Below are 23,857 nucleotides of genomic sequence, written 5' to 3' on the forward strand. Positions count from 1 at the left end.
CGACAGGAATCAGGTGAGAGTAGTGGTTCTGATAGTCTGGCTGGGAATCAACGGCAGGGAGAGGCTGAGGACCGAATGTAGGAGTCAGAGATGAGGGAGAAGGAGGGTTAACTGCAGTGCGTCTCTCAGGACTAAGATACTTGTGGCGATACGTAGGGTGGGGATAGTAAGGTGGGGCCAGGTAGAACGGTGGAGCCCATGGAAGTGGCTCCAGGGATTCTGGCATGTGCTCTGCTGGCCCTCTGGTTAGATGATGAGGGCTGTTGACCACAGGCTGATGGGTCAGGGGGAGTTCTTCAGGGGGAGAGACAGGACAGGTCAGCGTGAATGTCTTCTCTCCTATCTGAAGAGAAAGTGTGTGGTTTCCATCCTGAGGAAAAAGATGAGATTTTCTGTGTGAGACTGTAGAAAATAACCACGTTCAGGACTAGATCATTAATGTCTGAACACATAAGGAAGTAAACGATATCTATATTTAGCAGTTGATGGTATGGCGGTCCGACTTCTGACAACGAGGGCACCTTTGTACACTAAAGCTGGTCTGAGACGGTGTCTTTCTATTCTTATTCTTTGACTAAATGCTTTGAATCCTAGTCCTTTACCCCTGAAGTTAAACTTCCGTTATAAGTCGGTATAATTAAGTTATGACTTAAGGGTGAATTTAGTGGAAGCAAAAGTAATATCTATATGCGTTTTGTAATAAATACACAAATATATATATATTTTTTTTCTCAATTGTGTTCATCATTGACTGATGGATTTATTAAATTTATTGGATTAAATTTGTTTCCTTCAGATGATCATTTTGATTCTTAAAGATATTTTGATTTCCTCAGATGTTGTACTGCGTTCATTCCTCCCTCAACACGTTTCTAAAGTTCACATTAATACAAACGAGACTTTAAGATATCATGCGACACCAGTCACATAGTTTTGGCATCATCCTTCCCTGAGAAGTTATTACTGACTGAGTCATTATTATTGATGATCAAACTCAAAGAATGACAGTGCTATGGAGACAATAAAAAAAAACACTGAAAATGTAATTTCGATGTCTCATAAATTGTTCCTTTTCTGAAATTCACCTTTACTGCGACACCACAGGTAATGAACGGAGCAGCGATTATAATCTCTGCATCTCGTCTGTCCAGTGTGTAGCCACACAGCTCAGCTAACTCCACCAGACGGGTCCATTTCCCTCGGACTGTAGAGTAAAGGAAAAAAAAAAAAAACTACAGTCATATTTATTGTAAAAGTCTGGAAAACAAAAGAGAAGATGAATATCTGAGTGAACTAATAGAAATGAAAGGGAAACTTCGTTTTACCATTTACCCTCAGCTCCTCTGTAGCATGGAGTCCCTGCACTTTGACGGTCATACCGAGCGGGGAGCAGCAGAGGGAGGAAGGGCCCCCGGCCTGAGGCTGGATCTGAGGGGCCGGGCAGGACATCTTGACCGGAGTCCCCCTCCACAGCAGAGGCAACGCATAGCCGTCAACCTAAATACATGTTTTAAAACAGCAACCTTTTATAACTTTTACTGCTGCTGGCTAAAACAATTTCACATCCATTAGACAAGCGCTTCTCATTAAATACGCATTAAAAACATGAGTCATCACGCCATGAAAGTCCATAACCATCTTGTTAAGATGACATTAGAGCGCAGTGAGTCACTTCAGTTGTAATGTATGATTCATCCTAACCCCGTTACTAACAAAGGGTGTGTTGCAAGACAAAGACACCGTCACTGTAAGAAACAATCAACAGAGAGGCTTCAGTGAGATGAGAAATCCTCCTTTTGAACATCAGAAACAAAACAAAAAGGTAAATAAACTAAACTTGTCAATTTGATCCGATTTCCCACAACTTTGACCATCACAATGTAGAGAGCAAAAACGGCTAGTTGGTTGAAGTGTCCTGTAAAAAACGAATCTGTGCATTGTTATCAGACATTAAACATATTACATGGATACCATACCTCCCGTGTGACATGGCAGGCATCATACTGAGCCATCAGACTGAGGTCTCTCAATGTGGTCTGAACAGAGAAGCCACAATGAGGTGGCAGCTGGGACAGCGGCACGGAGGACTCGTTCACTGAGACACAAAGAGACCACAAAACCTTAATTTTACCCATATGACAAAAATAAATAAATCTGGTTAAACTTGAGTCCACACCAAGCTGCTACTATTTTGTGTGGCGTATCTCCAAATTTAAGCTTAACAATGTCGGGGGGGGGGGGGGGGGGCTGTAGCCTCACCTCGGTCCAGCTGTAGCTGGACAGCTCGTCTCCTCCTGACAGTGAGGGTCATGGCGTCGTCTCCGCACTGCACCACGGGGTGCAGCCTCTGCCAGCTCTCCTCTGAGCCGTTGAGCCGCTGACCTCTGACCCTCTCCCGGCCTCCCTGAGCTTGGACTGGTGAACAAAAACGAACCATAACCAATAATGCTTTGAAAGAATTTTCTACTCTCCTGCTTGACATTTAAAAAAGGCACAGCTTTATGAGCCATTATCTCTGTAGAAACCATCTCTGTACCCATTGCATATTATTTTTATTCTTTATACTGTGGACCTTCGCACAGCCACAAAAACAATATTTTTTTGCAGTTACATGTACATATTTTTTTTGTGTGATTTTTTAATTATTATTATATATTCATGCACTAATACACCAAAGCAAATACATTTCATATAAAAACATTACTTCAATGGGAATAAACTACCAGCTCACCTGAAGCAGCAGAGTCTGCCTGGTCGCCCACATGAAGGCTCGTTTCCAGTTGACCAGTAATATAAAACGCGCCAGGAACAACATGTTCAGTTTTCCCTTTGCCACAATATTCATTTGCAGCGTCGCTTCGCTTCGGTTTGTTACGGTTTTTGAAGCTTTTGTCAGCGGACGTAGACGCTATTGTGAGTTTGGGCGTCAGTCCGGAGGTGTCGGACCGTGTCCGGTCCCCGTGTTCCAAGTTGTGAAAGTACGGGAGACGTCTCGAGTCGAGCTGTAGCCGCTCTCTGCCCTCTCGCTCAGAGGGGTGAGGGAGGCCTTCTGTCGTCACAACGCTGCTCCCGTCATTGTGCAGAGACGGGTGAGCGGTCGGGTGGGAGGAATGAACGGAGGGCTCACACCGGCCCACTGGGGGGAAAGTTATGGTCGTGATGGTGTAAATGAGAAGGACACCGAAGCAGTATCCTGTTCGTTTCAAATGCATGTCAGATAAGAGTTTCTCTCTGCGCACCAACACACTGGGACAGAGCGAACAGCAGCGGTATCTTTGTAGGCTTCCTGCCAACACACCTGTGCGCTAATTGCCACTAATTAGTAAATGGCGGATTATTAGTATAACGGTTGCAGATTTCACACGTTCAAGTGTGTTTAATGAACGTTGAAGGATTCAAGTCACCACTTAACTTGATTTAAGTGCATTTACTCATGTACTTAACGTTTGAATACGATCATTAGCTGCTACTTTATGCTTCTATTCCACTACGGGGGGAAATGTTAACACTTTGTAACCCCACAACATTTATATTTTCCTAAAAAAAAAAATCAAATAAAAGAGAAACAAAACACAGTTCATTGTTAAAGATTAAATGGGTGGTTCAAAACATTTTCGGCTTGTGACTTCTCACAAAAAAAAAGCAGATCCTCCAAAGAGATTTCCCCTCTAGAATTTAGAGGGATTTATTTAGATAGCTGCTAGAATCATACAACGTTTCACAAAAAAAAAGGAAAGATTACAGAAAAGTCTAAAAAATTAATATAAATTTGTCGACCCCTTAGATTTATTTTGTGATATTTTGAAAGGGAACAAGCTCTACCCAGCTACAACATATACGCTCTGATACATCATTATCAATCTAACATATAATAAATGATCAGTCAGGACGTTTTCTGCACAATAAGTACATTTACTCAAGTAGGAGTAGGATTAGGATTTTGAAACGTGTACTTTGAGTATGGACTATTAAAAACTTTGATCACAATCTACTTCTCTGCCCACTAGAGGGCGGTACTACATTGAACTAATCATTTCCACTGGAGACCTATCCACACACACACACACACACACACACACACACATTATTCATACATTTGTAACCTCAGAAATTGCTTTTTTATCTCTTTAATACAATTGACCATTATGCATAGTTGAATTCTTCATTAAAAAATATATTTTAACTCTTAACTTAAAAACATGTCTGCACTTCTGACAGATCTCACTCCACCCTGACATACATCCCCGTTGACCTTTGCCCTCTTTTTAAATAGTCTCTCTCTTTTTTGTCAAACTGCACACATCATCTGATTGATAGTAATAAGTCATATACTAAGTCACATCAGAGATTAATTTACCACCTAACTCATTTGCATTTCATAGTTTGGTTTTATATACTTAGCTGAAATAAAATCCTTTGCTGCCAGTGTTCTTCCCAACTGCCGTCTGGCCTGGAAATAAATGCCTCTAATAAAAGTTTAATAGACTCTAGATGCTCCGCCTATTCATGAGGAGAAAAAAACACAGATATTTTCTGTGTGCTACTGTAGGCGACCAAACCGTCAGGAAACAAGAGCACTGTTGGTTTAACTGCCAACTCCGCCATCTGATAATTATAGTGACTCTGCCAAGCTGTGGGCAGTCATCACATTGAGGTCATGATGTTATCGACTGAGGGCAGACTGGTAATGTTCTCACAGTTTGCCCTCTCTCGCCTCAAGAATCACAGCTTGAATGCTTGAAACAAAATACACTTCATAAAGAGGCTGTGTGTGTGTCAATGGGGTGGGTGTGGGGAGGGGGGGGGAATGATCAGTTGATGATGGGCGCGGCAGTGAGATGACTCATATTTGGAGTTGCCTAGCTACAGCCAGGAGTTGTTTTCATGAGAGTCGGAGCGAGAGTACAGTGTGTGTATATGTCTGGATTTCATTGAGAGAGCGAGCCTTTGTGGGGGCGACATAAACGCAGGGGTGGCACCCGAGCAGGAAACAGGAGGAGCAGAATAGTTTTCCAAAAGAGGAGAAGAAATCACGTGAGGACAAACTGGAGTTAAATGTAGTAATGTCCACGAGGGAGGGGAAAGAAACAGAGCGAGGTCTACAAAAGAAGAAAAGAGGGCTGAGGGTGAGGAAGTGAACCAAATACGAAAACCCTTGGCCAGTAACCATGGAAACATGCCGGCTCGACTAAATATGAGGAATTCTTTTTTTTTTGTTGAATGTAAACGGTGGCTGAGGCACCACAGCTGACACACACACACACACACACACACACACAGGCAGCCAACAGGGCGCATGCTTTGAGAGACATTCTCTCAGCTACAGGTTTAGCATATTCTTTGAGGTGTTAATTTGATTTTGATTGCCCCTTCGCTCAAAGTTACCCCCGGCCCGTCCACCTCCTACGTGGGTCTTTGCCCTGTGCCACATCATGTAGCCTCTCTTCTCTGATTCCAATATTTCACCCTCGGGACAAACACAAAGCTTGAGTTTTGTGCAACAATTCAAACACAATCTAACAGTGTAAAAGAAAAAAAATGAAAGCAAGTTATAATAATGATAATACACTTTTTTTTATATATATATACATTTTAAATATTTAAACAGTGTCATAAAAATAAATAAAAGATTCAATAAAAACAAGGATACAGACTTAAACAAAACATATGGTTAAACAATTTAAATTGTTCGGATCGTTAGAATCAGCTTTATTGGCTGACTATGTGTACACATACAGGGAATTAGCTCACACAGCACATAGAAATAGACACAATAACAAGGACAACAAAGATGGGTAAAATAAACTTTGAACGTATGTACATACATGTAGGTGACAATAATAGGTGTGTACATAAATATGTCTAAAAAGCAACAATGAACAAAAACATACAATGTCTGCACACACAAATCAAGTCGTACTTTAAATTGTAAACAGTGCAGATATTGAATGGGTTATGTTATAGATGACTTTAGAAACATGAAGTGGGTGCTTACAGTACATGCATGTATACATGTCTATGTACAGTATATACAAGGTGTACAGGTATAATGAAAAAAGGAGTGGACCAAGTATTGAACCCTGTGGAACACCATATGGAATGTATTGGGTACTTGAAACAACCAATACTCATGATAAAACTGTAGGTCATAATTAACCTAAATTGCATCGGCACTTGTGGTTAACGTTGCCATCCTGCTTATTTGTCCACAACTGAACACTTAAACTTTTTGAAAAAGCATGTTTTTAAAAAAAAGGCCTGTATTTCCTTACGGAGAGAATGAGGCTGCCTTCAATTAATGAGTTATTGTCGGGCCGAAGGCCACGGCATGGACACACACTGGGGAGGTGACCATTACTGGAAAATGAAACTGATGATCATCACACTCCTGAGAGGACAGAAGGAAAGGAAACTGTGTGTGTGTGTGCGTGTGTGTGTGTGTGTGTGTGTGTGTGTGTGTGTGTGTGTGTGTGTGTGTGTGGGTGTGTGTGTGTGTGTGTGTGCCGTTGTTTCTCCAGTTCAGCAATGTGTCGTTCCCTTAATGGTGAGTATGCAGTATGTTTATACAATATGCATGTGTTTACTTTTTTTTCCAGAAACTGGGGCCATGTGTCACTTCCTTGGCAGGTAGATGAGAATGTGTACATGTATACGAAGGTATGTGTGTGTGTGTGTGTGTGTGAGGATGTGTGTTTGAGAATGTGTCCCTGTACATAGCTTATCATAAAACCCCAGCCCAGTGACACTGGAAGCAGGGGCGGAGGGCGACGGTCGACTTTTTCCAATTAGTCGACAGCCTGGGGGTGAGGAGAGAGTTACAACACACCAAGCTATAGTGACAAAGGCCCTTGTGTTTGCTCTGTCGCGTTTTAACAGAACACTCGCATGAAAATGACCCCTGTAAATCCTGTGAATACACACTCTGGGCTGTGTTTTTATAATAGGAGTTTAGAAATCTCAGGGCAGGGTGCGACATTGTGTAAGAGGAGAAGGAATGAGCACAGTGAGACAGTCAACCACAGACGGAGAGCTTCACTATTGTGTAAAGCAGCAGTGACTTGGCTGTGGTCAGGCTCACTCCCCTTGGCATGGAGGCACCACTCTGCTGGCTTTGTCTCACACAGTCGTGTTGAAATATCCCTCATTGAGCATCCACACAAACACATCATCAAAGGATTTAGATATTACACAACTAAAAATAGCAACGTACCTTTACCTTGTTTGTCTATTTACAACAAATGTATATTTTTTGGGAATATAGCCGGTGACAATTTAACGTGTGTGTATGTCTAACATTGCCAACTTAACAAACAAACGGTAATTAAAAATGCAAGAATGTCACAGGTTTGATACACAAGAGTGCTTGTTGAGGATGTTGGGTAAGTTAAAGTAATTGTTCTCCTGAGGCCACATATTCCATTTTTTCCACAATGTAAAATGTCAAAGTGTATTTCAGTCAGCCCTGCATTCAGTTCTGTAATGAGCCCGCGGTGTATCGTAAACTGCACACTAAATAGAACCACCCTGAACCAGCAAACCCTGAGAAAGTATTTAGAGGCACCATCATTAATACTTGTGCACACAACAGTTAGCAGATCAGACAATATCGCAACTGTTACAAGTGATCCTTTAGGACTCTCTGGTTCTCCCAGTACTGATCAGCAACGTCAGCGCAACAAAGGGCTGCTTGTTGCAAGCCGCCCCATTGGTCTTCTTCAGTATTTACACAAGGCATGTGATTTGCCAACTTGTGTTTGGATCTTAAAAAAAACGCCCCTCCCTCCCCCTCTCCCTCCCCCCCTCACCCGAGAGACACAGTAGACGGTGGCGTCAAACTCCCGCTCAAGTTTTCACTCTGAAAAAAACGATAGCTGACCAATACATGACTCATGGCATTTCCTCTCCCCCGAAAATACACCAAGATCTGAGTAAAAGGCCTGTTTTCTTGCATAACTCAAGTTTTTTGTTTGTTTTACTCCACAGGCATGTATATTGGTTTCACTCAGTAACTCTCAGAGTTCTGCTGTGTGGAACAGGCGGGAGGGAGTGCCGTATCACACGGCAATACAAATGTTGCCTCACCTGCAAGGTGGGGTCGATCAGCTCACAGCAGAATCAGGTTCGACCACATTCTCACTTCTCCCTTTCTCTCAGCCAGTCGCTCTGGTCTGCGCTCTATATCAGCCTCGTGTAGTTTCGCACAAGCACTTGTATTTGAAAGAGTCATTTAAATAGTGCAGGTCCATCTCTGCATGCACGGAGGGAGTTGTCTGTCGGCCCGGGTGAAGACGTTTGTCTCGTTTTTTTTGGGGCTTCTCGTAGTAGACGTAGCGTAGATTCTGACAAGATTAGACAACTAAATCCCAACCCTGAATTGCGAAATTTCAAAGGGCTGATATTTTTTCCCATAGGGATCTGGGTGTGGCACGTTGAACGTTAAGCAACGCTATCAAGGTGTGGTGTCTAAAAGACTGTTGAACATGAATGGATGGCTGCTATATTTACTCTGGTTCCCATGGAGCGTGATAGTGCATTAAGTGTTACCATGGCAGGGGCATCAGTTAGTTCCCCATTTCAGCACTGGCGATGATTGGCATTCCAGCTCTCTGAGTCCACTTTGTCTACATATGAAAAAGGTTATTTTCCATGACAACCTCATTAAAACGCATTCATAATAGCTTGCACACGAAAAAAAAAAAAGGAGAAGAGGATCCGTTTCATTTCTAGGGAAGAGGCCGGGGCGGTAGTGTCTGCGTGAAGCCTCATGACCCCCAGCAGAGTGAAGCCACACAAGTAGCCCTGCCACAAACTCAGGCAGGCTCTGCTGCCTTTCAATGTCGCCGCAGTGGCAGGTAAGTCATATACCGAAGCCTGTTATTATCCTGCTGGCTCATACCTGTGGCAGAGGCAGCCTTGACATGATACTGACCAGGTGCTCTGCCGAGCCTTTTGACTCAGACTGCTGTTTGGTGTATCTGCATGTTTCCAAACTCACCATGAAGCAAACAAGTGACCTCAGTCTCCCAGTCCACACCCAGAGTATTTTTGTCTGTCTCTATCTATTTGCGTGTATCTGACGTCCCTGTACTCAAGTTCATCTACGCGTATATCTTTATTATTATTATTTCTGTTTTAACAGGCGCGCTCTTTGAGATTGTGGTCTTTTTTTTTTCTCAAGAGAGACCGGTGTACGAGAGTGTGCACTATAGTTTAAAGGGACAGTTCACCCTCTTTACCTTTCATGTTATTTATCAGTCTCGATTGTTACATTACATTACATTACAGTCATTTAGCAGACGCTTTTATCCAAAGCGACTTACAATTCAGAGTCTATCACATTTCCACACCGTAGGCACAACTACGGGAGCAATTTTGGGGTTAAGTGTCTTGCTCAAGGACACATCGACATGCGACTAGCGGAGCCGGGGATTGAACCGCCGACCCTCTGATTGAAAGACGGCCCTGCTATCCACTTAGCCACAGTCGCCCCACTGTTCTTATGTGAGTTGCCTAGTTTTGGAGATATCAGCCATACAGATGTCTTCCTTCTCTAGAGAAAATAAAGGAACTTTATGGCACTCGGCTTGTGGTGCTCAAAGCGCCAAAAGAATACATTTGAAAAACTCCAACAGCAATGTCTCGTTCCAGAAATCATGACCCGGTTACTCAAAATAATCCTCAGACCTGGTTGAGACCAGTTTCATAGTAGGAACTATTTTCTCTCCGGCCAACTACACCCGCCAACCGTGTCGCCGCGAAGAAGGAAGCGGGCGTCTGCTCATGAACGCGAGGCTCTGTGCTAGGTGAGCTAGCAGCATTAAGTATAGATGAAGGCCTCCTTCTGTGATACGGTCGTCCGGTGTCGTTCATAAGAAAGAAAATAGTTCCTACAACAAGGTCTGTGGATTATCCTCAGTAACCGGATCATGATTCCTGGAAAGAGACATTGCTGTTGAGTTTTAATTTTTTATTTGTTGGCGCTTTGATCACAACAAGCAGATATATAGTCCCTTAATATTGGAGACATCTCTACGGCAGATATCTCCAAAACTAGACAACTCGCACCAAAACAATTTACACTGATAAAAAGCACCACAGGTAAGAGGTAAAATATGTACTTTTGATTTTGGGGTCCCTTTATATAGACACACCACACACATACACACGCTTCACAATAAGGAAAGCAACTACAAGTGCAATTACAAACACTTCATTTACACTTACATTGACATTCAAACTTCTTTCCACGCTTCCCTTTTAACCATCATTTTAGCAGCTATGTTTACTTTAACTTCACTTATTCCAGTATTTTGACATTTCCAATGTTTCAGCTGCAAGCTTTCAGCAGTGAGCAACATCTGTGTAGCTTTCTTAGTTTATTCAAGTATAATTGCTGAATACTGAACAGAAACAGTGAGAGTATTTATAACCTATCCGCCCAAAAACCTTTACAACGGTTTTAAAAATCAAACCACCTCGTAAAACTATAAAAAAAAAAGAGAAAAAGATCTAGTTAAACACTGTTTGGGTGTGCGTCTACTGCTGTGTGAATAACATACAAAGATGTCTCTTATTTGAGGCTGATGACACTGTGTGGCCTGGTCCTCTGAGGACACTTTTTACTCAGCGTGTCTGATACTTGAGGGGGAACTCATTAGATACGGTGATAGCGACGATGGCTCCGGCATTTGCACTCTGTCCTATTGATGCCACTGATTTGCCAGAGGAACAGCAATTTGCAATCAACGAGCTGTGTGACGAACAAGCAAATGTTATTATGCGTTATTATGTGGCGTGGTATGATTAGATTAAGTCTCAAGACAGAGCTGTTGGATGAAGATTGAGATTCAGCCTCAGACTAAACGCACCGCATGTGATCGGCTCAAACAGCAGATGACTTTGATTAGGATCATTAGGACCATATCATCAGTATCATCATATATCAGTGATGAGTAATACATTTATGAACTTGCAGCAGTGTGAAATGTCTCCAACCCCTCCTCCCCTCTTTAAATTCCTCTCCCATTGCCTTCATTGCCTCCCTCCCCTCCTTCTCGCTCACTCAAGCTATGACTTGCACTCATTTGCCCCCACCTCTCTCTCTCCCTCGCAGCCAACAACATTCCTTCATCCTGAAACTCCTTCCCCTGTAACAAAAGCGGGAAAAGAAGGAAGGCGGCGATCAGGAAGAAGCACAGCGCTTCGTGCCAGTTCGCCCGTTTTGTTTACACATGCAACGGCAACGCAGTGACTGTGATTAGGCCGGGGCTGCAAGTCTGTCGCCATGGCAGCATGTAAGGAATCGTTGTCAATAATGTGAAATGTTATGGAAGTCCCCCCCCCCCTTGAAACTTCAGTGAGTCATGAGCTGGAGAAAATCACCACCACCAAACTGAGTGACAAAGACATGAGTAACCAAACACAAAAGGAAAATGTGTATATATATTTATATATATTGCCTGCCCGCAAAAGTTGTGGAAATAGTGTCTGGCTTGAGTCTTTGGATGTGTGGAGAGAGAGGGGGGGGGGAGAGTAGAGTGGGAGGGAGGAAGAGAGGCTATGTGACCCAGCCAGCCAGAGGCTTGTCTGGGGTGTGGACTTAAAAAAGAGGGCTGGGTAAAAGTGGGCGGACGGGTAGCTCCTAGAGTTTGTGCATTTAGACTCTGAAATTATTGTCCTTGAGAACAGGAGGATTTAGACTTGAAGAGAGGCACAGCCGTCAAACAGTAAGTCAAAGACTCTCCTTGAATCCCTCTGTACGTCTTACTTCTCTATAGATGCTTCACGGTGATAAAACGGTGGTATTTTAATAAGAGTTCTGCAGGTTTGTTTCAGTATTTTCTGGTTTTATAAAAAGAAAAAAAGAAAAAATGCAGATGAGCAAAAGCAGGTGTGTGTGTGTGTGTGTGTGTGTGTGTGTGTGACCTCCTCTGTTCACCTTCACAGGCAACTTTGCTATTGAATTACGGCCCATCTTTGTGGGCCAGGTGTGGCTGCCTCCCAGATGTGTTTGGTTCCTGTAGCAGTGCTAAAGGGATTAGTTTGAATGTAAATAGTTATTTTTAAAAGACATAGGATTGCTTTGCTGCTTGCTTTTTTTAGGGGGGGGGGGGGGGGGGGGTTAGCATTCTCACACCTAGCCTCAGCCACATGTATTCCATTTGGCGTGATGGAAAATATGCCACAGCCAGGCCAGATGCAAGAATCCCAGCAGCAAAAGCTGACACGTCTTGTTTTTCGGGCGAAGAATCTGGAGGAAGTCGGATCAAAGTGGTCCACAAGTGTGCTTTGTATTAAAGCAACTGCCGAGCATTTAACTTTGCTTGTTATTTATTTTTTTTGTCCGGAAGCTGTTCATTATCTGGTATTATTCAGCTCTCAGCAAACAAACGTTCAAAAAACTCAAATCTTTCATTTCATTGTAGCCGTCTGAAGCAAACAGACGTGCTTGACATATTGTACGAGCGTGCCTGCATGCTCGTGTGCAGTTGCGTGTGAGTGAGCTGGCGGGCATGCCAGTGTGTGTGTGTGTGTGTTTTTGGGACCCAGCCCTTGACCACTCCTTTTCCCGTGGAAGGAACCAGCACATTCCAGATGTTCCTCTTCCTCTGTTCACACCCAGTGCGGCCTCGGTGCTGGATGCGGCCGCAGATAGTTCACACACGAGTACGACTTGAAAACAACAAAGTGATCAGATGTGTGAAATCACAGGGCAGAGCCCCCTGAAGAGTGATCAGTGGAGTAGAACTAATACAGCTATACAGTAAAGAGGAGGGAAGTATTTTGAATAGTTTTTTAGCGGTTTATGGTGTGTTTGTAGCAGCAGGATTGGGCGTGGGCCAGCCAGGCTGCTGGGATTACAGGTATTCTCTCTACAGTTATTTTAAGGAGTGGCGGGGGTTCTTGGCAGCACAAGACAAGCCCAAACTCATCTGCCCGCCACAAACTTCCCTCCTAAACACGCACTTTCTCACTCACTTTCTCCTGACCAACAGTATCTCTTTTGCCCGCCTGATTTTGCGTCTCTCAGCACCTCTGATTCTCGATCGGAACATTGTCTCGCTGTCTATTTGCAGGCGTTTCACTGGGAGTGCGTTAACTCCAACTCAAAGTAATTAGAAGTTGTGAAGCCACACCCTGAGTGGGTGCCAGGTTTTTGGGCCTTGCGTTGCTGCTCACGAGTGTGCTCATGAAGATGAGTGTGTGTGTGTGTGCGTGTGTGTGTGGAGCTGTCATTAATGGCTGCCTCTGTGGAACCGGGCAGGAAGTGTGAAGCCTTTGTTATTGGCCACACTTGATTCTTTCTGCTCATAGGAGCTGCCAATCTGCTCTGTGTGCGTGTGTCGAGTATAAAAGTTGGAGTCAGCCCTCCAGTTATATTCATCCTCCATAATAAAAAGGCTGAAAGTGGTGTAACAAGTTTCCCCTCTCCCTCTCCCTCTCTCTCTCTCTCTCTCTCCAGCACCGTCAACATGCTGATTCTACTCGCTGCCATCTTCGTCCTTCACATCATAGGCATCATCCTCCTCCTGGTGGCCACCATTGACAATGTAAGTACACTTTTGTTCTGCCACACAGTGCGGCACTGCGTAGACTCCCCGCGTAATCCCTGACTTCCTTCAAAATGACGGGGCTGAAGAGTTATGTGCATCTCCCAGCATGCTGACAGGCAGCAAGAGAGTCGAGGCCTGTGAGCGATTGGCTGCTGGATGCCCTCGTTCCTTCCTTCTGCGTCAATGGGCCACTGATCTTCACAGGGCCACATATTTGACACAGGGTGCGGGTGTTGTCTACATTTAAACTGTAGGCAAAGCGTCAATCAGGCGGCGCACACACACACACACACACACACACACGTAAACATGCTAGATTCTTGCCTGTGTTGTAGTTAGCGTTGCACATACCGGAGTGAGACCCGAGGAATGCCACAGTAACAGCCGGATGTGCATTCCATCCCTTTTTGCCTGCACCTGCCCCCCTAAATACAAGTCAAAACACAGGGTGAACACACACACACACACTCCTGCTTTGACTTCTCCGCATTACTTCTCTGTCTCGCCTAGTATTGATTCATTCACTTCCCCTTAGCACGTGAGGAAGCTTGTCCGTATTTATGCCTGATTGTGAATGTAAAATGATCTCTTCCCCTCAGGCCTGGTGGATGACCGACAGCATATCCACTGACGTGTGGTTCCGGTGGATGCTGCAACCAAACGGAGTGTGGAACACCACCGATCTGCCCTCACACTACCCAACGGGTAAGTCCGGCCCTGTGATGCAAAGAAGCGAAGTAAAGAGGGGACCTGTTTCCGTGGGCGCAACATTTTAACTCAGTCTTATGTACTTCTCAGAAAAAAAAAAGAAAGTTTGTTTCATTGATTTCCTGCCACACCGTACGACCTAGCATTCCCTGTGCTGCCGTTATTCTACACCAGTGGCTGAAACCACTGCATTTCATTAAAGCCCCTGAAACAGTGTTTCTCTAAATGTGAAATTGTCATGCCCTTCATGGCCGCGATCAAAGCTAAGCTGTGTGGGTGTGGTTTGGTTTGATTGACGGCTATCATCAGGTTTTGAGTCAGACGTTGCTCAACCCTGATTGGCCCGTGGAAGCACGTGACGTCACCTTTTTTTTCTCTACACATTAAATACAGACCTTATTAAAGTGAAAAATAAGTGTACAAACAAATCTTGTAGAGAGCTATTTATTCTGCAACATATGTAAACGAACTGGACACACACAATGGGTTTTTGCAGTTATCCAAATACATTTTTTTTTGCCTCGCAAATTACGACCATCAAAGGGCTCCTGTCATATAACACCAGAATATCCAAACTCATGTATGAGAATGTACAGTGAGGGGTTATTCCAACTGTGAACCTTCAAATCATACAGAGTTGTTTGTCTTCCCGCGGCGCCATAATCAGCAGATTTCTGTTTGTGTTGGACTGACTCACCAGATGTTATGATAACACAGTGTCACTGCAGCATTAATGTGTCCTGAGTGAGTCAGTATGATGTTTAGCACATAGGATAACCCCCCCCCCCCCCCTCATCACTCAAACACACACAGCATCTTCACTGTGTCACTCTCTCTCTCTCTCTGTCTCCCCCTGCAGAATACCTCCAGGCAGTGCAGGCCAGCTCAGTGCTAGCTTGTATATTCTCCATCCTGGGCATCTTCGTGTTTGTGGCTCAACTCTTCACCCTCCCGAAAGGAGAGAGGTTCACCATCTCCGGCATCTTTCAGCTCCTTGCCTGTGAGTGTCTTTGCCCTGTTTGTTTTTTTTCTCTCTCTCTCTCTCTCTCTCTCTCTCTCTCTCTCTCTCTCTCTCTCTCTCTCTCTGCATCCTCACCCCTTCCCCATTCTCCGTGCCCTCACTGATGTGCCCTCGTCTCCTTCCCTCCAGGCCTGTGCATCATGATCGCAGCCTCCATCTACACAGACCGCTTCCACCTCGACGAGTCCGGTGGTTGGTACGGTCACTGCTTCATCCTGGCGTGGATCTCCTTCGCCCTCACGTTCTTCTCCTCCATCACTTACTTTGTGCTACGCAAGAAGACAGCAGCGTGAGACGGACACTAGAACACGCTCCAACCAGCCCAAAGCCTCTGGCTGGATCTACTCTTCCAGCTGAAATCTGGTTTCTAGTCGCAGATGGTGTAAACAGTGTTTATATTGTCCCGTTGTGGACATCAGATTTGAGCTGCTAGTGTATATTCAGCTACAGATAAAAGCCGACCTATTGACCCTCTCAAATATATACTGGTGTTTAATTGAGCCTGCTGTCAGATAGTCCGGGTTTCACACTTTGTGGGGTGTTTATTCTGCAGTAAAAGGCGAGTTCAATCAATCACGACGGGTATTTGAGTGCAGTTTCAACCCAGAGTTTGAGCTGGATTTCTAAGGCATCTACAGATTAATAATATTATTGTTGTTAACTGAACAAAGTTTGCCTTTCGATTTAAGATGCTATGATAAATTAAGATCCATCAATGTTTCTGGCTTTAACAAAGGCAGGTTGAAGAGTAAAATCTGTGGTCTTTGTTGTTGTTGTTGTTGTTGTTGTTGTTGTTGTAATGTATGGATATGAGTGTTGGATAAAAAGGGGCGAGTTTATGATTTTAGTTTATCATCTTTTTTCCCGTTATCTTATTGTTAGTTCATCAATTCTATTTCATTTATCTGCTCCGGTCTTATTTTAAATAATTAAACAGAGTCACTACAACGTGACCGGCAAAGTCTTAAAAGTCTTAAAAAAAAGATTTTTGCAGATTTGCGTGGGAGACTATGTGATGATATAAAATGTAAAATCAGTATAAAAAAAAATAACACAGAAGCTTTTCTTTTGTAATTATTTGTGACTAAGAAGACATCACACTGGTTCACGTGTGGGGGTACACTACATTACTGTGTCGATACAAAGCATAAATATAGGTCAGAGTAATGAACCCCGAAGTTTCTGTTCGGGCCATTCCAAGCAACAGTATTTGAGTGAATCTGAGTTCCACTAGCCTAGTATGTTTGAAATGTACCTAAATCCACTAATCTAGTATCTTTATGACAGTTAATCCACAGATATACTGGTAATATGTGCTCTGTTTCCACGCAGTGTGACAGAAAGGCAAACTGCCTCGTAACTTAACGCGTGAGATATCATTTGTAAATATGTCTTGTTTCCCATAATGCCCTGTATGTCTAATGCTGTTGTATTTTTGCTACTGCTATTGCTTATTATGGACGACAATGACAATGATTTCTACGACTTCATTAAAACTTGATTTTCAACCAATTATTGAGGTTTTTTACTTTGTTATTTGCTACTTTGTTAGAATGATTGTGTTTCATTTGAGTCTTGCAGACAAAGAGCAGTGAGATGTTTCAAACAGCCAGTCTGAAGATCAAATTTATTAAAATGTTGTGCATTAGCCAAAACAAGATGTCTGTTTAAAATACCTGCTGATGCTCTCTATATACACAAGTAAAACTGGAAGATTGCTTCTAAATGATAGTTTATGGATCATTTCTTCACTGTAATCAGTTTCCAAAACAATGTTGTCCTCTGCATTTACTCTCTCTTTCATTATTAGAGCTGAGCGATAATGATCAAAGCTGATTCTCTGGGTCACTGGACTGATAACTGTGTAAATTCAGAACTTTAAAAACATTGTACTGCATTGCCGAGACAGGTCACAGGTCCTCCAGTCATAGAAAACAGTCCATATAGTAGGTCAAAGTGGGCTGTAGTCCTCCTCCGGCCCATAATGGCTCTCCTGGTGTCCTGGCAGCGTCAGGTGGACCGGCGATGGACACGGAGAGGGGAGGGAGAAGCGATGGAACGGGGATGCAGGCGCGGGGCGGGATGGGGGAGGAGGGAAAGTATCGGAGCGAGGGAGAGGTAGCGAGTGGGAGTGCGCGAGCCTCAGCGAGGAGGCCGGCAAGGCTGCTGTAGAGGGCTCGTAGTAGGGAGACAAGTGGGAGATCCGGGGGGGAGACGGGGGACAGGCCAGGGCTATGGCTGGGTACGCAGGGGTGTAATAAGGTGGCAGGAGGCCCACGAAGTTAAAGCTGTAGGTGTTGAAGCTGTATCTGGGTCCCATCATCAGCACGTTCTCGGTGTAGTTGTTCAGAGTGGAGACGCCGGCTGACATGCAGACAGTGAAGGCAAACCAGGCCACACTGATGGAGACAGAGAGAAACAGGAAGCGCATCACAAGCGTGCCGTTGGCTTGTGCTTGTGTGTTGACACACCTGTGCAGAGGAGGTGTAACTGAGTACATACCGGGTCATTTCAGACTTTGACTAAAGGGAAGACACAATAACTTGGTAAATAACATGTTTTACTGATCTGATTTATTGGGGGGGGGGGGGGGGGGGGGGGGGGGGCAGTGGCACCTTCCCCACTTTCTACTCCCTCGGGGGCACCTTTGCTCAGACCACGGCCATCATTTCGATCTCAGCTCCACACCTGTGGAGTTTTGTGACTGCATCTTGCACAGTTGTGACACTATCACGGTGACAACATCTGTCCACAGACTCAAGTTCTCAGAACCACTTCTGTGGGCGTCTCCAGGACCACATGTTGCCACGATGACACACACACACACAGACTCACAAGGTGTACAACAATACCAGCCGCACGCTGCCACGCCCTGTAATTACAGAATGGAACTGGATATACGCAACCTATGAAAGTAGTTCCCTTTCTGCTTTCTTTTTTTTTTACAGACACAAAAACAAAAATGTCAGAGTTAATTCTGAGCATTTATGAATTTCAAACAAAAAAAAGACTTATTTCTTATTATCCTATTATGTACTACTGCTGGTAGACACTCCAGCAGGCTTTTATATAACTTGGAGATACAGTTCAAATGTTTGTTCTTACTGTAAAGTAGAGTTTTTGCAGAGAGCCTCTGTTTGCCTGAAACATGGGACGGACTTTTAAAAAATCTGAATAAATGTGTGGATGCTATGAGACATGGAAATAATAATAATAATATGCTCTAATTCCTTTGTCATACCAAGTTCTAAATGAATCCTCACTGAGGCAGAGAGGAAGACACGTTTAATGATTGTTCAAACATGTTCACACGCAAACTGTTTGTGCTGATAAGGCACCTCGGACCAGCTTGACCGTGAGCTTTTAATCACGCCTTCTGAGGCCATGTTCTTGTAACACCGAGTAGAGGAAAAAAGGCTGAGCTGTCGACTGTTAGAATGATGCCTTCAGGGTCTGTTCGGCAAGCACGGTTTCACGATAATTTCAGCAGAAGCTGCGGTTGTCAAATTGGTATTGGGACTGTGCGGCTACAAAGAATGGACAGGAGAACACCCTGATACAAAGCACGCTGTAAGGGACGACATCATACATGGTCCCACATGAAGAGTTGAAGAAATGCTGATGTCTGGAAAATGAGTAACAGCAGAGCCTGGTCCAGAGGGGCCGCACGTAGAGAAACACTTAGTTTCAAGTCATCGAGGACTCAACAGGAAGACAGGAAAACTTTCCGCCATACCAACGGAAATGTTCACAAGCGAAACACTCAGTAGTACACTACGGTCCAAGATTTGAAAGGGAACAGCTAAGTGGACCGAGGATCCCAGTGTGCCTGGATCCTGTGCAGTTTCAATCAAGCCTCATGTGATTTTAGTGCAGTGTGTTTTATGAACTCACTAGAACGCCCAGGAGTAGCCATAGCTGTGAGGCTTGAAGTCTTCTGGCCCCATTGAGGCCGTGGTCTGAAACACCTGCATGAACATCATGTGACCCACCATCCCAAGCAGACCTGCGAAGACAAGAGGGAGGAAACATACCAGATTGGTTCCGTAATTCAAAAAGGGAAACTAGTAATACTGGTCGTTCTGTGTTCAATACATACAGTACCTCCCAGGACTGTAAAGATGGCAGCGAAAGCGTTGAGCAGCTGGCCCCAGCGTTGCGTGGAGGGGCACCAGGCCCTGATGCACAACTGCACAGACAGCAGTGTGCAGCTGATTACCAGCAGACCCACATACAGGATCTCCAACGACAGAGACAGCCACATCATTGCTGCAGAGGGAGGAGGAGGAGAAGAGGCTGAGCACAAACACAGGGGAAGGTTTGATTTTCAAACATCCAGTCGACCGAGAGCGTAAGCGCCCCACGGAAAACGCACGAGAATGTGAGGAATCCGTTTACCTTTTTCAGATCCTGGAGTCAACGTGTGAAACCCTCGACACTTCTCGTCTGTGGGAATCAAAAGACAAAACGCAAATAAGCTCATACATTTAACAATAAATCTGCTTTTATACCAACAGGAAAAGAGGATATTTGCACTGGAAAGCTTTTAGTAAACAATATATATAAGAGAAACCGAGTTCAAACCACCTTCAGCCTGTGCATACGTTGTCTACTGTACGTTTAAATTAACACTGCAATCTAATTACTGTGTGAATAACCAGATTGAGGCAAAAGTGTTTACATGGCCTGAGGTAACCGGATGGGAGATTACGAGATTTGTTTGGTAATAATTGGGAAGGATGGGGCCCACGGGAAAAATCCTAGTAGCACCACAAAATGAGACTTTGTCGTTGTGTCTCGTATTTCATTTCACTTATTGACTTCAACATGAACGTATTTGGTTTTCACCCCCTCTGAAATGGGTTCTTTCCACCACTGCAAAGCTACTAAAAGAGAAGGAAAGAATAGAAGCAACCTTGTTCTGGTTAAGCTTCTTTGTGGCTTGACATTACAGCTGCAATAATCAGAGTACCGTATTTGGCTCTAAACTACGGTGGCCCTGAAAGTTAACCACACGAGAAAACAGATGCAAACGGACAAAGCACGAGGAAATTAAGCATTTATAGAAAAAACAAAAAAACACTGCAAAGTGAGAAAACACGACAAACGTTTTCTTCATTTGCTTGCGTTTTGTCTAATTCCGCTGTATTTGCAGTGGGGGTTTGCAGTGCATGTGTTGTCAAAGTGGTCAGATTGAGGTAACAGTTTGCATAATGTTTAAAAGCTTTGACTAAACGGATAAGAGATTATAGGATTTGTGTTGTATAAATCTGGAGGGGTGGGGCTTACAGGGAAACTCTCAGTAGCAGCACAAAACGACACTTGGTCAGTGTGTCGACTGTAGTTTTTAATTTGAGTGATTTTTTTCATTTTCAACGTAAAAGATTTTTGTTTTCATCCCCAAAACGAGATTATTTTCCCTCCACTGTAATGACATAAATAGAAGCACCCGTTTCTGCAGCCGGTTAAGCTTCTTTGTGGCTTATTTACCAAATGTGTTTACATGCAACTGCAATAAGGTATTTGGCCCTAAATTACAGTGGCCCGTAAGATCAACAAACTGTGACTTAGAAAACAGATGCAAACAGACAAAGCACCAAGAAAACCACTTTCTTCACTTGCTTAGATTTGCCCTATTTGCATTGTATCTGATGGTGTTTTAAGTCTTTGCAGCATATTCCTACATGTGTTGCCTTTGTTTTGTCTACTTGCAGTGGATTGAAAGCTCAGGGCCACCGTACTTGATAAATCATTAGCATTCATTCACATGTTTAGAGCTTGTGTGAAATATTGATTAGTCTGAAACAGGAGTGTCACTTAATATTAATATTAGGCTCCAACAGAATCACCTTTCACATTGATATAGCTAACATTAGCATACAGTTGCCTGCTATACTAACATATCCAGCAGACATGTGGCAACATATCAATCATTTGCTATCATGTGTCTGTCCACCTGGTGCATGCCAGTCCAATATTGACTTTCCTTTTAGCTCTGTTTGTGGTCTCCACCGGCTGCGGTTGGAGATATCTGGATCTGTAGCTGCTATGTTTATGTTAGGGAGTCACCAACTTTATCTGTCGGCAGTTTGACCCTTTGATTATATTTGTGACTTTCTCAGCTGATTTTATTTAAAAACAAAAGTCTTACAGGTTCCCAAAAGGCAGGCAGATACCGCTGGCAGATCACAAGCAAACAAAACTCCATGTAGCAACGAAGACGAACTGACAAAGGAACCGAAGCGTTGTAAATAGAGACGGACTAATTGGGGACGTGAGAACAGGTGAGTGCAGGACTAATGAGGGACAGGTGAAATTGATCAGGGCGGGGCAGGCAATCAAAAAGGCGGGAAAACACACAAAGACAGGAAGTAAAACCAAACATGAGGCGTGAACTTAGGAAATAAAACAGGGAACAGACGAAGCACAAACCCAGGAACATGACAGGAACTCCACATCAGTGATTCTAAAAGTGAGGTCTGTGGCACGCTGTGAAATATACAGTTGGAGTTTAGTTCTATTGAGAACAGGAGACCAAAAGGTGTCATGTGTCTTCCGTGCTAGCAGACGTAGCCTATGAAGCCAGCCGACATGAAGCAGCATCTGACAACAAAGCACCCGGAATAACGCGGCAAAAAACAAGTGGTATAAACATCATTTAAATTTAAATGTATTTCTGTTTATGACTTTAAAAAACAGGTCTGAAGTACTTTGGTTTAAAGAAAGTAGAATACAAATAGTTCCAATCCCGTGGTGTTAAGTGTGAACTGATTTATATAATTGACCACATCAGTCAGTTATATATTTTAGCTGAACTTGAGTATCGTTCAGAATCAGAATCACCTTCGTGCACATGAACTCTTGAACTAATTTAACTTTTTGTTGCATCTCTCTATGTGCTTACACAGAATTAGAAATAACAGCTAGGGACTGGGACAAGGGACGAGGACTAGAATACACAGGACAAAAAAATAGGTTTATATATATAGATACTATATAATAGATGTATAAAATCAGCAATGACCGAGCTTAATCTTTAAAATCAGTTGCAAATGAGACGGTGAAAACCCAGCCGATGTTTGTGGATCCTATTAACCTTTCCCTCTCTGGATTTCTAATCCATAATTGAGTCATGCTGTTAAAGTCTAAATCTCTGTGAGCAGAACACACACTGATGATAATCCTCTTTGGGCTGAGCCCGTACCCAAACACACACACACACACACACACACTCAGACGCACACGCACGTGCACAAATACAAATTAACACACCCGAGGCCTCACTTCATCCCACCACCTTGGATTGCTTCTCCTCCTGTGACCTACTTCATTGTCTGTCCCACTAGTGCCACAGTGAGTTTGTTTCACTTCCTGCTTCTGTGCTAATCCTCATCTCACTTTGGGAATGTCCTGTACTACACACTACCCGACCAGCACATATGGCTGATATACGCTTATGAAATCCCGTGCATTGATACTGATTGTTTACTGGAAGCATGGCCACATGTATAACTGAGGTTTGTCAGTGCTTTCTTCTTACAAATCCTGTGTTCTCTCAATTATAAATTTCCTCTACCTGCCTAATCCTTTTCAGGGTCACTAGTGGCACATCTGGGCTTTTTTTTTTTTTCATTTGAAAGAAATTTAGCTACATTAGCTTTTGCCTTTCCTTTGTGATCCCATTGTCAGACACATTTCCTCCTTTTAGCCATGACCTAACAGTCCTACAGAAAATCCACATGTTCCAAATCGGTGTCATATTTTTTACCCATCTTCCTCTCTTACCCGCCGAGTCTGCATAGATGTCCTCCTCGCAGATGAGGAACAGGCCCGTGTGAAAGACGGGGAAGACAAAGCGGTCGTCTCCGGTCTCCCAGGAGAACTGGATGTTGGTGGAGTTGGAGACGCCGGGAACGGGGATGCAGTTGCTGTGCTTGATGGGCGAACAGAGGGGCTTGGGCACCTTCTGTTGACCTGTGCACCAGTGGGAGGACATGAGGGCAATGCCACCAGTGAAGAGAGACACGACGGTCTGGATGAAGGAGAGGCGAGGGGAGCGCATCTGCTGCAGGAACTCCATGGTGCAGGGATTAAATGAGGGCTGGGGGGGAGGAACAGTAGGGATGGAGAGATGGTCAAATATCCAAAAACACATTCAAAGCATAGCCAGGGATAACTGAATAGAAGTTTTTCATTGTTAAATCAACTTGACTTTAGGTACACCTCCACTCTTGCATGTCACTAAAAATATCCCCAGCATGTTCCTAGTTTCCAAGGAGAAGCAGCTCTGTATCCGAAGCCGCTTCGCGAGGTGTTTGAAAGGGAAGGTGCGGGGGAGCCGGCGCTTTTACATGACTAATCACATTAAGAATAAAAAAAGACTGTGACAGAAAATCAGCACACTTCCGGTAATTGGCGGGAAGACAGACGGCTGAATCAAGAGGAAAAATAGGTGAAAATTGCTGTCACCATGGAAGCCCTCCAGGAGATGGATGCTCAAACAGAATAGCTCTGTGCACTCGACATCAAGCAGTGAATTAAATGTGAACGAAGGAGAGAAGAAAGAAAGAAAGAA

General features: G+C 43.9%; 2 protein-coding genes across 2 annotated transcripts; one reads left to right on the forward strand and one right to left on the reverse strand.

Annotated features, from left to right (window-relative positions):
* The first annotated feature begins 11,660 nt into the window (after positions 1-11,660).
* Positions 11,661-16,794, forward strand: LOC142941897 (epithelial membrane protein 1). Its single transcript, XM_076084025.1, has 5 exons — positions 11,661-11,726; positions 13,463-13,550; positions 14,153-14,258; positions 15,121-15,261; positions 15,412-16,794. Exons 2-5 carry the CDS (start codon positions 13,473-13,475, stop codon positions 15,573-15,575), a joined length of 489 nt encoding a protein of 162 aa, XP_075940140.1. The 5' UTR covers positions 11,661-11,726; positions 13,463-13,472; the 3' UTR covers positions 15,576-16,794.
* A 439-nt stretch (positions 16,795-17,233) lies between these two features.
* Positions 17,234-23,362, reverse strand: gsg1 (germ cell associated 1). The gene is made up of 6 exons (XM_076086681.1): positions 22,932-23,362; positions 21,434-21,507; positions 19,681-19,728; positions 19,387-19,578; positions 19,177-19,288; positions 17,234-17,681 (listed from the first exon to the last, which is right to left on the reverse strand). The coding sequence occupies exons 1-6, from the start codon at positions 23,360-23,362 to the stop codon at positions 17,234-17,236; spliced, it is 1,305 nt and encodes a 434-aa protein (XP_075942796.1).
* Between the last annotated feature and the right edge of the window lie 495 nt (positions 23,363-23,857).

Source organism: Anarhichas minor, unplaced genomic scaffold (assembly GCF_050575085.1).
Source record: "Anarhichas minor isolate MPS153535 unplaced genomic scaffold, ASM5057508v1 ptg000007l, whole genome shotgun sequence".
Lineage (NCBI taxonomy): Eukaryota > Metazoa > Chordata > Actinopteri > Perciformes > Anarhichadidae > Anarhichas > Anarhichas minor.

Coding starts and splice junctions, on each gene's coding strand:
- gsg1 (XM_076086681.1), bottom strand. CDS start 23,362: ATGGAGTTCCTGCAGCAGATGCGCTCCCCTCGCCTCTCCTTCATCCAG. Junction 19,729..21,433: donor TGCCTGCCTTTTGGGAACCT/GTAAGACTTTTG, acceptor TGATTCCCACAG/ACGAGAAGTGTCGAGGGTTT. Junction 19,579..19,680: donor GACTCCAGGATCTGAAAAAG/GTAAACGGATTC, acceptor GTTTGTGCTCAG/CCTCTTCTCCTCCTCCTCCC.
- LOC142941897 (XM_076084025.1), top strand. CDS start 13,473: ATGCTGATTCTACTCGCTGCCATCTTCGTCCTTCACATCATAGGCATC. Junction 14,259..15,120: donor GCCCTCACACTACCCAACGG/GTAAGTCCGGCC, acceptor CTCCCCCTGCAG/AATACCTCCAGGCAGTGCAG. Junction 15,262..15,411: donor CATCTTTCAGCTCCTTGCCT/GTGAGTGTCTTT, acceptor CCTTCCCTCCAG/GCCTGTGCATCATGATCGCA.